The sequence below is a fragment of the Lynx canadensis genome, chromosome D2 (assembly GCF_007474595.2).
Source record: "Lynx canadensis isolate LIC74 chromosome D2, mLynCan4.pri.v2, whole genome shotgun sequence".
Classification (NCBI taxonomy): domain Eukaryota; kingdom Metazoa; phylum Chordata; class Mammalia; order Carnivora; family Felidae; genus Lynx; species Lynx canadensis.
The window spans coordinates 41,066,902-41,082,464 of record NC_044313.2 but is presented as its reverse complement, the minus strand read 5'-3'; the positions used below and the strand labels follow the sequence as shown (position 1 = coordinate 41,082,464).

General features: G+C 49.6%; 1 protein-coding gene across 4 annotated transcripts in view; it reads right to left on the bottom strand.

Moving 5' to 3' along the window:
- Window positions 1–11,893, bottom strand: part of ARHGAP22 (Rho GTPase activating protein 22) — a 175,238-nt gene extending 163,345 nt beyond the window's left edge. For 2 of the 4 annotated variants that reach the window (XM_030335612.1, XM_030335614.1), the window contains exons 1-2: window positions 11,857–11,886; window positions 8,083–8,244 (exon numbers count right to left, since the gene is read on the bottom strand). In XM_030335612.1, the coding sequence (XP_030191472.1) occupies window positions 8,083–8,131 (49 nt within the window). In that variant the 5' untranslated portion in view covers window positions 8,132–8,244; window positions 11,857–11,886. Of the gene's footprint in view, window positions 1–8,082; window positions 8,245–11,856 lie in introns of all 4 variants that reach the window. The other 2 variants (XM_030335617.1, XM_030335616.1) reach the window with 2 other exon arrangements.
- Between the last annotated feature and the right edge of the window lie 3,670 nt (window positions 11,894–15,563).

The window sequence follows — 15,563 nt, the reverse complement described above, 5'->3', positions numbered from 1 at the left end:
TGGCAAACGAACTTCTAGAGGAAGTTGGAGTTGGAAGGACTAGTTGGAGTCCTTCCACTAGGCCGCTGTGGCTCTGGTGAGATGTTTTACTTGGAGGGTAGGACTTTCTTATGGGCAATATTCTGGTCATATTGCCAAGTGGTTACTTTTCCCTTTCCCCTGTCCAAAACATACAGGAATTTTTCTTGATTCTTCATCTTGAGACTCTGGTGCAGTTCCTGGAGGCAAAATCCATGAAAGTATTCTCCTCTCCCCCGCCCTGCTAATTCTGGGCTTCCAGGAGTTTCTCACTCTCAAGCGAATCCACACTCAGCCTCCAGAAGTTAGTCAAATTTAGCATTTAAGTGTTCATACCAGATCATGATTCTAGTGGCTTCTGCGTCAGGTAGACTGATCTTGGCTGTTATTTTACGAATTGCCTACGTCTTTAGATTTGAGGTGGTGGTTTGCCCTGTGACTTGAATTTTCTGACGGGTCTAAGAAAAATCATTGATTATAAGTTCATTTATAGTCTTCCTTGTGGTATGGGTGGGAGTGACAATTTCTACGCTCTTCCCATGTCAAACTTCATAGCTGCTGCAGAATGACTATTCTTTTTCAAACAACTCCTACTGTACCTCCTACCTTCCTGTCTCTGGAAGATCCTGATTCACCTCTCAGAGGCCCTTGGTCCACATGGCAGACTTCGAAGAGCAGCTTCCTCTAGATCCCTCCATTAGATTATAACAAGTGATGAATGAGCTCCAGGAAGTGGGCATTTTTATCGGTGTTGTTACCAGCTGTATCCCCAGTGCCTAGAACAGTGCCTGGCACAATGATTGAGTGCTGAGTGGCCAAATGAACTACCAACCCTTGATTAGAGATCCCGTGAGTGAACTTCCCAGACTTGTCATCTTTAATGGCCCCAGCGAGCTTTCATCTCTGTGACAGTCTGACTTTCTCTGGGATCCTCAGTTGACTGGTATTGGATTTGCATTCCCTGAATGCTGGAGAAATAAAATGGGGGTGCCTGACTCCAAGTATGGGGTCCTTGTGCCCCTACACAGAGTCTCCATCAGGCACAAGCTGATCATTCTGCTTTCTTTTCAAAAAATTACCAAAGGCAACAGCTCAGAGCCAGAGATTAACAACAGAATCCAATGGTTTGTCTGGACAGGAATTCTTATTCTTTCAGGAATTACCATGTGCCCTTCTTTGAAATCTGTTATGTACGTATGTATGTATTTATGTATTTATTTAAGTATTTATTTATTTTATTAGGTGTGTAATCCTTATAAAGGATCCTTATAAAGGATCACAGTTCTGTGATATGGCCTACCATGATCTCCCTTTTATAGTGAGGAACCCAAATGAAGAGATCATATAACCTGAATAAGCTCACAGAGTAAGTGGTGGACCTAGGATCTACATCCATGCCTGGCTTTCTCTAAGGACTAGTCTTATCTTTTCCAAATTGGGAAAATGATGTCAGCAGCAAGGTGGGAGGGTTGATTTTCCCTGTGTACTGGTAAGTTAGCCGGAACTGGATCATGACATGGGGCTAAAAGGAGGAGGGAGCAGAGATCTGGGTAGAGGAGGAAAGACCATTTGTTAACTGAACTGGGCAAAGCTGATTTCAGGATGCCCTGACTGTTAGATGGCATTTAGGGCAGCTCTCTGAAAGTCAAAGCCATGGGAAAGTCAAAGCCATGTTCATCTTCCCCTTCCTCCCGGGTCACCAGGATGCAGCTTTCTCCTATCCTTGCGTCTAGCGTCTATCTGGCAAGCAGTACAGCCAGCCATCTAACATGTTGAGAGAAGCCAGTTTGCACCACTAACCAAGTGCAGAGAGCTGGATGGGCACATTCCAAATTCAGGCAGGGGATTTGATGGCTGTGGCCAAGGGTGTGGTCAATGTCCCTAAAGGTAGAGGTGCAGCTATGAATGAACACTAGAGACGGGTCAGCTCAGGTCTGGGTTGAGTCCAGCCTCTGCCATTCACTGGCTGTGTGCCTTTGGAAGTCAAGGAACTTCCTGAGCCTCAGCTTCCTTAACTGGCCAACAGGGGGCGCTGCTCTGCCTCCACAAAGCTGGGCAGCATTAAAGGAGACTGGAGGGGAGGAGGAGCCGCAGAGTGCAGAAAGGCCAAGAGCCCTCTCTGCGGTTTGCTAGTTTGCAATCATTCTCAGGGTCAGATCACTTCTCCCAGATGTGCAGAAACAGAAATCATCTGAAGAAAATGGCTCCCTAAGGAAAGCCTCTGACTCAGCCCCTACTTGGTTCTGCTGCTGGGGGTGGGTAAGTGTGGGCTTCCGCTTGGCTCCCCAGCGGGCAGTGTGTCTGGCAAAGCTTCTGTCTAGACGTTCGCCAGGGGTTTTGCCCAGCCTCTCTCTCCAGCCTCCTTGTTCCTGGGGCACAGGGGCCTCAGGGTTGCCAGCTTGCAGCCCAGGACAACAAGAGGGCTCTTTCCTGATATTATGGGATAAACTGTATCCACCCTCCCCACCCCAAGTTCGTATACTGAATTCCTAACCCCTAGCACCTCAGAATGTGACTGTATTTGGAGATAGGGTCTTTAAGGAGGGGTTTAAGTTGAAATGAAGTCATTAGATTGGGTTCTAATCCAACATAACTGGTTAGAAGAAATTAGGACAGAGACAGACATCTGCAAGCTAAGGAGAGAGGCCTCAGAAGGAACTAACCTCGCCAACACCTTGATCTTAGATTTCTACTGTACATAATGATGAGAAAATAAGTTTCTGTCGTTTAAGCCACTCAGCCTGTGGTACTTTGTTATGGCAGCTAGAGCAAACTAACATACCTGCCTTTCCTCCTCACCGTGAGTGAGTGTGAGGGGTGAGGAGCAAGGAGAGACAGGTGCAGAGATGGACTGGCTGCCCAACCAAGGCCACGAGGCAGCTGTAACAATTATAAATATATACACGCTTGAGAGAGCTTCAAAATACATGAGGCAAACACTGACGGCAGACAGTTGAATAACAAGAGCTGGAGATTTCCATATCCCAGTCTCAATAACTGAGAGAACAACTAGACACGACATCAGCAATGAGACTGAAAGCTGGAATGACATGATCGACCCATGTGACCTCATTGCCATGTATAGGACACCCTTTACAATGGGTGCGGAATGTACATTATTTTCAAGTAACATGGAACTTTCTTCAGGACAGGCCATTACACTAGGCCATCAAACAATAAATCAAATAATGTACATCCACACCATCAGAATATCGTTCAGCTAAGAAGGAACAAACCACTGATACACACAAGAACATGAATGAACCTCAAAAACCTTATGCTAAGTGAAGGAATCCTCATGCAGAAGACCACATAATATAGAATTCCATTTCCATAAAGTGTCTCAAAAAGGCAAATTTATAAAGACAAAAGGCAGAGCAATGGTTCCCTTGGGCTGCGGCAGGAGTAATAAGGATTATTTGCAAATGTGCCCAAGGGAACTTTTTTGGGTGATAAAGATGTCCCAAAATTCGGTCATGGTGATGATTGTACAACTCTACAAATATACTAAAAATCATTGAATTGTATACTTAGAATGGGTGAATTTTATCCTATGCAACCTACCACTCCATAATGCTGTTAAATGCACACACATATGAGATAGTAACAAATGATGTGAAGAAAAATAATGCAGGTAAGAAGGAGAGGAATGTCGGGGTGGGTGGCAAATAGTGGGGTCATTACTGCCATTAGGCAAATACTGCCCATTCACCCTTCTAGGTACGTCGTAGTACTATATTTCCTGGGACTCTTTATGGGTAGTTGGACAATGAGTTGACAATGAGTGTGGCATGCAGGACTTCCAGACCAAGGATTTTATTGCTGGCCTGAGACTTTTCTAGAGCTCAGTCGCTCCCTTTACCCCCTGGCCTGGCCACCTACACCATGTGAGATCATTGACTCATCAGCCTGGATCTTTGAGTCACTGTGATGGTCAGGCGACCCATGACTCAGTTACTGAATATCCTATCCTATCGGGACACAGACAGGTGGTCAGTTGAAGCCTTGAAAGATGGCATTTGGGTCAAAGTCTGAAGGAGGTCAGTGTGTGAGTCACGTGGATGTCTGGGGGGAGGGGCACTTCAGAGAGAGGGCAGAGCACACGCAAAAACCTGGCACATCTGAGGAGTAGCAAGGAAGCCAGTATTGCTGGTGCCTAGCAAGTGGGGGACATGGGAGATGAAGTGATGGGTAATGGTGAGTCAGATGGAGTGCTGACACGGGAATCCACTGGGATGAGCTCAGCGAGTGACACTCATCAGATTTAGGCTTTAAGAGCCCCATTCCAGCTGCAGTACTAAGAAGAGACGGATGGGGGCGCCTGGGTGGCTCAGTGGGTTGAGCATCCAACTTCGGCTCAGGTCAAGATCTCACGGTCTGTAAGTTTGAGCCCGGCATCGGCATCGGGCTCTGTGCTGACAGCTCAGAGCCTGGAGGCTGCTTCGGATTCTGTGTCTCCCTCTCCCTCTGCCCCTTCCCCGCTCAACTCTGTCTCTCTCTGTCTATCAAAAACAAATAAGGGGCGCCTGGGTGGCGCAGTCGGTTAGGCGTCCGACTTCAGCCAGGTCACGATCTCGCGGTCCGTGAGTTCAAGCCCCGCGTCGGGCTCTGGGCTGATGGCTCAGAGCCTGGAGCCTGTTTCCGATTCTGTGTCTCCCTCTCTCTCTGCCCCTCCCCCGTTCATGCTCTGTCTCTCTCTGTCCCAAAAATAAATAAACGTTGAAAAAAAAATTAAAAAAAAAAACAAAAAAACCCACAAATAAACATTAAAAAACAAATTTTAAGAAGAGACGGATGGGCTTCCGTGGTCAGGAAGACGTTCTTTGTAAGAATCTAGGTGACAGCTGACTTCATACCCTGCTGCCACATCAGTCTTCCTATAAATAATTCTTCTTCTCCTGTTTTATTGGGATATAATTGGCACCCAGCACTGTATGGGTTTAAGGTGTACAACAAAACAGTTTGATTTACATCTATTGTGAAATGATCACTGCCGTTTAGTTAACACCCACCATCTCATACAGCTACAAAAAGAGAAAATCATTCCTTACGATGATAACTCTTAGGCTCTACTCTCTTAACTTCTAAATATATCACTACAGTCATCACATTGTACATTCCAGCCCTCTTGTTTACTACCTGTTTATCTTATAACTGGAAATTTGTACGTTTTGACCACTTTCTCCCAATTACCCTTCCCCCACCGGCCCCACCTCCAGTAACCACAGATCTGATCTATTTTTCTTTGTTTTTGAAATTGCAAGTATAGTGACATATAATATTGTACATTTCAGGTGTCCTATAATTCTGATCCAAAGAGTCCTATGCTTACAACCTTCAATAGCTCCCTCTTGCCCATGAAAAAGAGTCTAACATAGTATGAAGCTATCTCTCCTCCACTGCTTCCCTCCCTATGATTTCAGTTCCCCTCTCTCTGAGTCTCCTATTCTCCCAGTGCACACTCTTGCCTCCCCATCTGGGTTCTTGTGGTTTCCTCACGTCCCCGCCATCCACAGCAGGGAGGGGAGAGGTGATGTTTCAGAGAAAGACCAAGTGAGCAAAGCCCGAGTTGGGAGGACGCTGGAGAGGGTTGTGATGGACGATGGCCAGTCTAAGCTGCTCCCTGATCTTGGTCCTGAAGGTTAGCTTGTGGGCCAAGGAGCTGGGGTCCTGAAGGGATGACCAGACTCAGAGCAGCCTTCCCTTTCCTTCTGGACTCTCTGGCTCAGCATGGGCAGAGGTTATCATCTTTCTGCCCACCGTGATTTGGACCAGCCATGGGGAGGAACCAAGGGGGTCAGCTAAATGGGGGAATCCAGCAGTCCGTGGGACAGAACTGGGCAGACCAGTGGGCAGCAGTGTGGGAAGCTGGGGAGCAAAGAGGCTGCAGGTGGTGAGAACGGGCAGGGTCATGTCACAGGAAACACAAGTGGCGGAGCCGAGGGCGGTACTTACGGCTGGGTGACAGGTCTCCCCAAGTGGGAGACCAACGTACTGGCTGGCCTCTGGTTTCCTGGTATATGGCAGGTCCTTGACCTGACAAAACTCTGGGCAGAGTGAAGAAATGTACAGCAGCACAACTTTACCCCCAAGGATCTTCCATTTGCCCCCCAGTCTCCCAATTTAATTTCAGTTAAAAGCAAGCTCCCGCTCCCAAATGGGCTCCTCCAGAATCTATGGTGAGAGAGAGAGAGGAGAGAGAAGGGGGAGAGTCAGAGAGAGAGACAGAGAGACAGAGAGAGACAGAAAGAGAAACAGAAAGGGAGAGAGACAGAAGGGTGGACCCAGAGAGACCAAGGATGAGAAGAAACTGCTTCCTCTGTACTGCCCAACTTTCCTCTTTTTCAGAAGCCTTCTACGGAACAGCATGGCTGGCCCGTTTTTTACAAAGCTGCCGAGCTGTTGGTAGCCACATAATGATTTTAAAATTAAGTCTAAAGGAATGAAGTACTGATATGTGTTCCCATGTGATCCATCTCAAAAACATCACTCTAGACACAAAAGGACACATGTTCTATGGTTGCATTTATATGAAATATCCAGAATTGGGAAGTCCTAGAGATAGAGAGCAGATCAATGGTTGCCAGGGCTGGGGGAGGTGGGGAGCCTCTGCTTAGCCGGTATGGGGTTTTCTTTTTGGGTGGTGAAAATGCTTTGGAACTGGAGAGAGGTGAAAGCTGCACAACGTTGTGAATGTGTGAATCACCACTGAATTAACTGTTCGGTTTAAAATGGTTAATTTTGTTGTGTGAATTTCACTGCCATTAAAAATTTAGTTCCATCAGCTTCTTTAAATTCAGGTATCTCGTGCAATATCTCATTTTTCCCTCCCAAAGAATTATCATCTCTACTCTGAAGCTGGGGGGTGCGTATCTGCTATGCTGTGAAAATCTGGTGGCCAGAACCTTCCACAAAAGCAAGTGACTTTTCCTTTCTAATCAGATGATGCTATAAACCCAGCTGAGAGGAAAATACCTGGAGATTTTACAGCCCCCTAATGCATTAGAACCAAACAGAATGAAGGGCTAATTTCAGCTGTTTCCCACCCCTATTGTAGAAAGGGAGACAGACGCAGGATGTTAAACATTATGAGAAGTGTCCCGTAGCACGCGTCCAGCCCAGAGTCAGATCCAGGCGACCTGGCTTTGTGACCACAGAGCTTGACTCCTCATCCCTACAAATATCCACTCAGATCCCTGCAAGGGCCGCTGTGTACGGTCTGAGGCCTCCCAAGCTTTGGTCTGGTGGTTCCTTGGCCCTGGCTGCTTATGAGTTTCAACTGGGAATTAAAAAATACGCTGATGTCCGGAACCCACTCCAGACCAGTCTCCGAGTATTTAAAAATACCTGTGGATTTTTAAAAGCTCCTTCATGAGTCTAACGTACAGCAAGGTTGAAGACCACTGTCTGCATTTCTGCCTCTAGTATCTGGGATTTCAAGCATCATCTGATGAAGGTGTCCAGGTCTAGGGAACATGGAACACCATTGCACAGCGACCCAACAAGCACCCGCGTGATTCCCCCCAAGAAGCATCTGCACGACCACCCACACAGCACCTGCATGTGATCCCCGCCCCCCCCCCCCGAGGGTTGTTTCACTTGGCCTAAGTCACCTCCTGCCACTTTAATGGGGGCTACTGAACCATCTCATCGTTTCTGAATTAACTGCTTGGCTGGATTGCTTCCAAGCAGGATGCACAGCTTTCCCTGTGAAGGACCTGCCTCTTGCCCCCTCCGTCTTTGGGCACCGTGGTCCTTACAGACTCTGAATGTCATCAAGAGCTTTGAGTCACTGGAGTCAAATCCCTCCAACAATCATGGTCATGTTGAAGGCTCTGTGTTTCAGGCAGACACAGAACAGCTCCCAAGTTCAGGGGTGAGGGCTGTGCCATCAGCCGGTGTCCAACCCTTGACCACAGATGCTCCTAGATACTTGCAGCCCACGAGGCCAAGACAGCTCCTCGAGTGACCCCATCTCTCAGCCTCAAGTGACCCCTATCTCTCAAACATGAAGCCCAGAGCAAAGGTAATCATACTCCACATAGAATAGAATAAAATTCTTACCGAAATATCTGGCTGCAAATGTTCTTTTGCTGGAAGCTGTCGGCAGCATAATGAAGCTGGCAGTCTATGTGCAAATTTCTTGTATATCCTTTTTATAAAGAACCAACCACATCCTCAAGCAGACAAGCTAATTCCTGTTTTCCAGTAACAGGAGATCAGCATCTATAGAAAAGAAATATATTTAGAATGCCCTTTATCTGGTGTTTTCTTGGATTTCAAACAAGAACCCTTGCTGTGAGGAATTAGTCCCTTAAATACGAGTGTACCCAGGGATCTTGGAATGGCCTTGGGCAAGTCACGGGACCTTGTGGGTGTTAGTTCCTCAAGTCTGTAAAATGGGAACAATAATGACAACTACCCCTCAGGGCAAGCGGAGCATCAACAAGATGATGGCCGTAAAATAGCAAAGCCCTTCACACGTCAGATGCTTTGCTCGATCTTTTCCATCAGCTGACCTGGATTCAAAAGGAGCTGTGTTTTTTCACGCAGCCTAAAAAATGCTACAAACAGCAACCTGCAGGTACGCAGTGTGGCTCTCATCTGGTGCGCACCACAGTCCTGTTCGTGGGGAGACTCGTGCCCAGTCGGAGAGACAAACCCCCAAAGCACCCAGTGGCAGATCCTCAGCTCTGTGCTTTTGTTCAGTTTTTGTTCAGCAGCATCACTGCACGGTTTACGTTTGTGGAAAATCGAAAAGAAAATCCCAATTACAAAACAGCCAAGTGACATTCAGGCAGCCATCGACATCACTGACACAGTGGTCTTGGCCATCTCAGGGAAAGGCAGTTCCAAGGGGCGTTGTGATCCCATTTAAATACATACGGAGTTTATTCTCCATATTTATGAGGGTTGCTGGAGGGGTTGTGGGAGGGGGAATGGGCTAAATGGGTAAGGGGCACTAAGGAATCTACTCCTGAAATCATTATTGCACTATATGCCAACTAATTTGGATGTCAATTTAAAAAAATAAAAAAATAAAATGAAATACATATGGAGTTTACAGGGGCGAGGAGCAACCCCTAGAAGGACAGCTACCAGAATGTTCTTCCTAATCCCCTTCTTGTCTCCTCTGCTCTCCTGCCTCTGCAGGGTTGCGCTTGTATCGTGTTTGTGATCACAGAACCAGTCCCTGTCATGCAGATAAAACAAGCGTGGCCCGCATTCATTGTGGGCAGATCCCTTCCACCCGCAGGATGCCGGAAAGCAGGGAGTCGGGCCATCACGGACACAGGAGGTGGAGGCAGGCCTGTGGGCTGCCAGATAGCACTGTCAGTAGGCTGCATCGGGACAGTGCCATCATGCTCCAGTCGTGGCCATCTGTGGATAGTTCCAGCTGCGGTCATTCTCTAAGGGGAGCATAGGGACGGTACAGAGGAATTGCCAAGTGGTGCCTATGGGGAGGGACCGGGAGCAGCTGGCAGCCACGAAGCCACACTGCTTGAAGAGAGCAGCAAAGCCCCAAACCCGAGGCTGGGGTGGAGCCCAGCCAAGGAGCTACAGGAGTAGAGTGGCAAGCAGAGAACTCTGGAGCTGGGACCCACCCCGGAGACCCTCAGGGACCCAGAGTGACATTTCTTTGTGTTCTCTTAGCACACAGGACTGGGAGGGTGACAGAGGGGAATGAAGAGTGATAGGAAGAAGCCCTTTGCATGACCTGGTGTAATAGGGGCTTTAGAATTAAAAACTCTGGGTCTGTGTCCAGGTTTTTTTTTTTTTCTAGTAGTATGAATTTGGACATGCTACTGAAATAGGGTTACCAGATTTAGCAAATAAAAATACAGAATGCCCAGTTATATTTTTAGTGTAAGTAGGTTCCAAAAATTGCATGGGACATAATATCTACTTTTATAGTATTAAAGGTATTCATTGTTGGTCTGAAATTCAGATTTAATGGAGTGTCCCATATTTTATCTGGCAACCTTATATTTATACCTTCTGAGTATCCATTATTATCTTTGGTCAAAAGAAAATAATCAAGTAAGAAACTTGCAGTTGTTGGAAACAAAAACAACAATTAAAATTGGCTTTAAAAATAAGGGCAGATTTATTGGCTCCTTTAGTGGGAAAGATCTTATAACGTGGACTTCAGGCCTGGTTGGATCCAGCAGCTTGATAATGTCAACCAAGGCTGGTTGCCTCCCACCCTCAAGTTCCCCTGTTTGTTTCCTGGGGTATCTGTTTCATCCACACCAATTAGGAAACACCAAAGTTTCCTAATTATTAAAAACGCTGGATACCAGCTTTAGGAGCTAATATTTTCTCCTTCATGTCTAACAGGAAGAGAGAACATACCTTTTGGTGTCTGTCTTTGAAATGCTGGGAAGCTTCCCTTCCCTGCTTTCCCAAACATCTCTTGCCTCATGGCCTGGACTGGGCAATCAAATTCATCCTTGAATTAGTCCTGATGGCTGGGGAATGAGATGTACATATTGGCTAAACCAACCTGGTCTCATCCCAGGAGCTGGGTGGACTTGGCTTTCACAAGGTACCTGGGCTGGTATAGGAAAGGGACAGATGCTAGAATACATGCCAGGGCACTGTGACCAATGTGGGGAGAGGGGCTCCAAATACAGTGACTACTGCAGATTGCTGTAGGGATAGAATAGATGAGACTGACCTCATGTATGTGTGTGTGTGTGGGGGGGGGGGGCGGAGAAAGAGAGAGAGGGTGAGTAAAATGTTAGTTCTTCCCCTTGAACATGCTGATCACCCTTACTTTCTTTCTCGGCCCCTACCTTTCTCCTGGCCAGATGTAGGACCCAATCTCAGCTCTGCTATCACAGAGCAAAGAGGCCCTCCAGTGTGCTAAGCCTCTGTCCTGGCTGTGCCATGTGCCCTGGGCAGGTCTCTCCCCTCACTGGCCCCCATCTACATCAGGGGTGTGTGTGTGTTGGGTGGGGGGCATGATTATACCAGGAGGGCTCTGGTTAGGGGAGTGACCTTCGCAGACCTCAGCCTGCAGTGAGGATGCCAAGGTTCCAGGGCGTGGGCGATTGCTTTGGGGGAAACACGGGTGGAAGGGCAGATAAAGTGGGCCTTGCCTGCCAGCCTGGGGGAGAGGGGAAGCAATCTCAGGGGCAGAGGGGACAGGAGAACTGCTCTCTAAGTACCCAGCCTAGTCCTTTCCTTCCCCTCACCCATCATTCTTGGCAGCAGTGTTCAAGGGCAGGCCACATCCCAGGTAAGCTCAGTACAGCTGGGGCACTGCCCCCACCCCAGCCCCTTGCTGAGCAGCACAGCACAAGGCAGTCCAGGGGAGCCGGGGGATGACTCAGCCAGGAACAGTTTGGTTGGTTCCGGCCACACGGCCAACCGGCTCATTGTGGGAGAAGGTGCTGGGAGCACCGGGTCCTCCTGGACTCAGGCCAGGATGCCCTGCACGGGGCATGCCCCGACCGGCAAACGTTATTAATAATGACAACCGACACTCAGTAGGCACCGACTGTGGAGCAGATACATGAACCTGACAGTACGCCGAGGTGGACTTGTGAGTCACCCCATCACAACTGAACGTGGTGGAGGTGGGACATTCAGACCCACGGCGCTCGGGCCCTCGCTGCTCCCCCATCCTCTAGGGCGGCCGAATGGCCCCGCTGTCCTGCACTGGCCTGGGCACACGTTCACCTTGTGGCCCCTCGCTCATCCCCGGCAGCCTGGGGCTGCGCCTGCATGTGAGCCGTGAGAACGAGCACCCACCACCCGGCGGGCATCCGGGCCCAGGCAGGCAGACGTCCAGGAAAGCTGCCTGGGTGCTGCCGGCTGGGGTCTGCTCACCTGGGACCCGGGCCGGACACCTCCGTCTCCGCCGCCCTGGCGCCTGCTTGGGATCCTTCCTCTGGCACCGCCTGGAGGGAGCGCTCGGGCTCCCTGCCCCCGCTGCTCACCCTGTGGCCATGGCCATGGCCTTGGCCCTGCCCCCGGCCCCCCCATGTGACGAGCGGGCAGGGGAGGCGGGCAGGACCAGGAGGAAGCTGTCCCGGCCCAACATCATCAGTCAGATGCAGGCTCCCTGGCTCCTCGGTGCCTCTGGGGACGCTGCGTTGCTGGCGGTCCTTGGCCTGGTAAGAGCCTGCGGCTGCCCCGCCTGAGGAAGTCTTGCCCCGCCAGGCTCACCTCTGCCAGGAGGGGCTGCGGCAGGCCGGCCCAGGAGTGCACGCCCGCCAGGAGTTCGACTTGGTGCAGCGCGCCCCCTGGCGGGCACCAGCAGGCACAGCCTCACACTCCTGGAGCCTATGGCCTCACTGGCGGGGGGGAGGGGGGAGCTTCTCAGTGGCTCCCCCTCACCTTCTCTGGGGTCACATGTAAGTAGGGTGTGGTAGGGTGTGTAGATTTCCTGGGGATTTCCACACGGAGTCTTCCCAAATTCTGCACAGCTGGCCAGTCTTGTGTCTTCAGTATGGGCAGGAAGGTGGGGCTGTGGGGCTGGAGGTCATTAGCAGGGTAGGAGCCCTCAGGTTGTGGGAGAGGGTAAAGAGGGGGTGGGGGGGATGGGGGTGGGGGAATCTGAGCCACTTTCCAAGAAACCAGCATGGCTTAAATCTCCCTACATCGTGCATTGGGAAACTGAGGTCGGAAAGGTTCAGTGAATTTTCTAAGGGGACAGATTACAAATGGCATTGCTGAGATTTGAAACCAAGGCCAGCTGATGAAACATCTTTTGAAAGCCAAGGCCAAGGGGAGAAATAGGAAGGTAGCCTTTAGTGACCTGGCCTCCCAGTGGGGCTCTGGTGGGCAGTTCCTTTCTCTGAGGCTGGGCCGGCCTCCCCCTCCCCAGGACTCAGTGTGGCCCTTTGCTCTTGGTCTCCCTGACCAAAGCAGTGTGGCTGGCCATCGACTGGTAGCCTTCAAAAGTCTGATCTGACATCTGGGCAGAGCTGGGGCTGGGGTGAGAGTCTCTGTCAGTCCAGTCTCAGGGAAGTGGTGATGGCAGAGGCAGGCCCATCCTCTACCCTAAAAACACTGCCCTTGGAGGCCCCTGGGAGTGGGGCAGGGTGGGCAGTGGTGGAGCGTGGTTGCTGGCAGAGGCGAGGAGGCACACACCCTGTTGCAAGGCCAGAGCTCAGGGCTCGTGAGAAGCGAGGTGTAGTGTGCTGTTCTTAGAGCCTGTCAGTCCCCACTGCTACCGTGGATGCAACTGGAAAGCAGCGTTCTAGGCCTCCTTCGGGCATGCACTGTGGAAGGCTATTGCCTCCATCCAGGCTTGCTGGAGGAGGCGTGGGGGCTGCAATGGAAGGAGCGACGGCACTGGAGTCGAGCAAAGGTGGCTTTGACTCCTGCCTGGACGCCTCTTAGCTGGGTCACTGGTAAGTTTCACTGCCTCTCTGAGACCCATCCCCCATGACGGCAGTGGGGATTGAGTGAGGGCAAAGAAGGTAGCTAAGTGCTCTGGACCTGTCCTAATGGCAGTGATGCAGCTACACTTAACGGGAGACCAGGAAACGCCTGTTACCTCCATGATCAGACGCAGCATTAGTAGGGCAGTGTTTTGTTCTCAAACTGGGTCTCCTGCCCATTTTTATAAATCCTGCACTTTAATTTACATTACATATTAAAAACGAAGCCGTTTTTATAAGGTGGGATGGTTACCGTATGATCAAACATTCCTAGGCGATCTCAGGGCCTGACTTTCCATTTGTGCTTAAAATGGAATTGACAGCAAGAGAATGTGTGTGTCTTTAATGTTTATGTTGGGGTCTCGTGTACAGGGTCTCTGTGGGAGCCAGAAGCCGTACCATGGCTGCCTCTTGGGCCTTTTCTGGAGCCTCCCAGGGAACTGAGTGGGAACCCTCAGTCCTAGCCAGGAACCTGTCACCATCAGTGAACTGACTGGCTTCTGTGAAGTTAGAGTCCTGTGTAAGGGAAGCCCCCGGAAATCATGGTGGCCACAATGATCCTCTGGAGGCCTCTTATCAATGAGCTGTTGAACCCCAGCGGTCGCAAATTCAGCCAGAACCACACCGTAGGTCACATTATATTAAGAATTCCTAGGGGACTTTTGGCTTGTTTTTAACATAGCAAAGTTTCGTTTTCCTAGTTGTTAGAAGTTATGAACATTGGAAGGATACATATTATTTTATGTACACAAATATTTAATTTGATGATGGAATCAGAGGATTGTTTCCTCCTTCTGAAGAGGACTTCCCATTACTGAATAGAAGAAATGCTAAACTAATTTTGTGTGTATATGTATATATATGTGTGTGTGTGTATGTATATATATATATGTATATATATATATGTGTATATATATATATATATATCTTGACTGTAATTGGAAATTGTGGCCACACGATGGTGCTCTCAGCACACTACTTATGGTGTGTGTGTGTGTGTGTGTGTGTGTGTGTGTACATGCGCTTTCCAGCGGATCACTGCCATTGCTGAGGAAGTCCTTCTGAGGAGGGGCTCTGTAGACCTCAGGGGGCTCAAAGGAATCACTTGTATAGTACCCATGGGAAACACATACTTCTGGGGAATTGGATGCTGGGACAAGGGTGAGGCTAGTGAGGCAGCCAGGGTGCAAATTTGAAGGAGGCAGTGAATGCCTCACTTACTTCCCAATGGTCCAGGACCTGGCCTACTGGGCTGAAATGAATGGTACAGGCCCTTGGGGAATGGCTCCCTAAGGCCTTAGGGGAGAGGAAGATGCTCTGACCATGACCCTGGTCAGGTAGCGCTCACATAGCAGAGGCCTTAAGGCCCCTCATCTCTCCAGAGAATGTGGCCAAGACAGTCAGATATACATTCTCGGAGAGGATGAGAGGAATGGGCAAGGTGCTGCTCCTCCGAAGTCCCGCTCTGAGTCAGAGGCAAGTGTGAGCATGGTGACCAGCCACAGAGAGGCTGGTGGGGTGTGGAAGCCTGCTCGCCTGTCTGCAGCTCGCCGGCCCCCGCCTTCCGCAGCTCCTGCCCCCCGCCACTCCCGCGGGGGTGGAAGAGGCCACAGTGGAGCAGCTGTACTCCAACAGAGGCATGGAGGTCCTTGTACCTGTGGCCGGTGGGGCTCTGCCTGGGCCTGGGTCCTTGCTATCACTAGTGACACTGAGAGAGTCAATGCAGCCTTCAGCATGGCCTCTGGAAGCTGTATAGAAAGCTGAGCTGCAAAGAAGGCCTGAGTGTCAGGTGTATAGGTGGGCGAAGAAATGGGCAGACATTTTGGTAAACCTAAATTATCATCGTATATAAAACAAATGAATTAAGGCAGGGGTGTGAAGAACAAGGTGGAGTGGGTATTGCATATGATGCAATATCTAATACGGAATATAATCACATGGAAGAGAAGAATGGGGGAGAATTAGAAGCTCCAGACTCCTGGGTACCTGGGGCTGTAACTCTAGATGAGCACGTCCCATAGAGGTATCATGCGAGCCACACATGCAGTTAAAATTTTTCTAGTAGTTATGTTAAAAAGGGGGAGAGGAAATAGTTTAATAACATATTTTGTTTAATACAATATAGGCAAAATATTATACATTTGACCC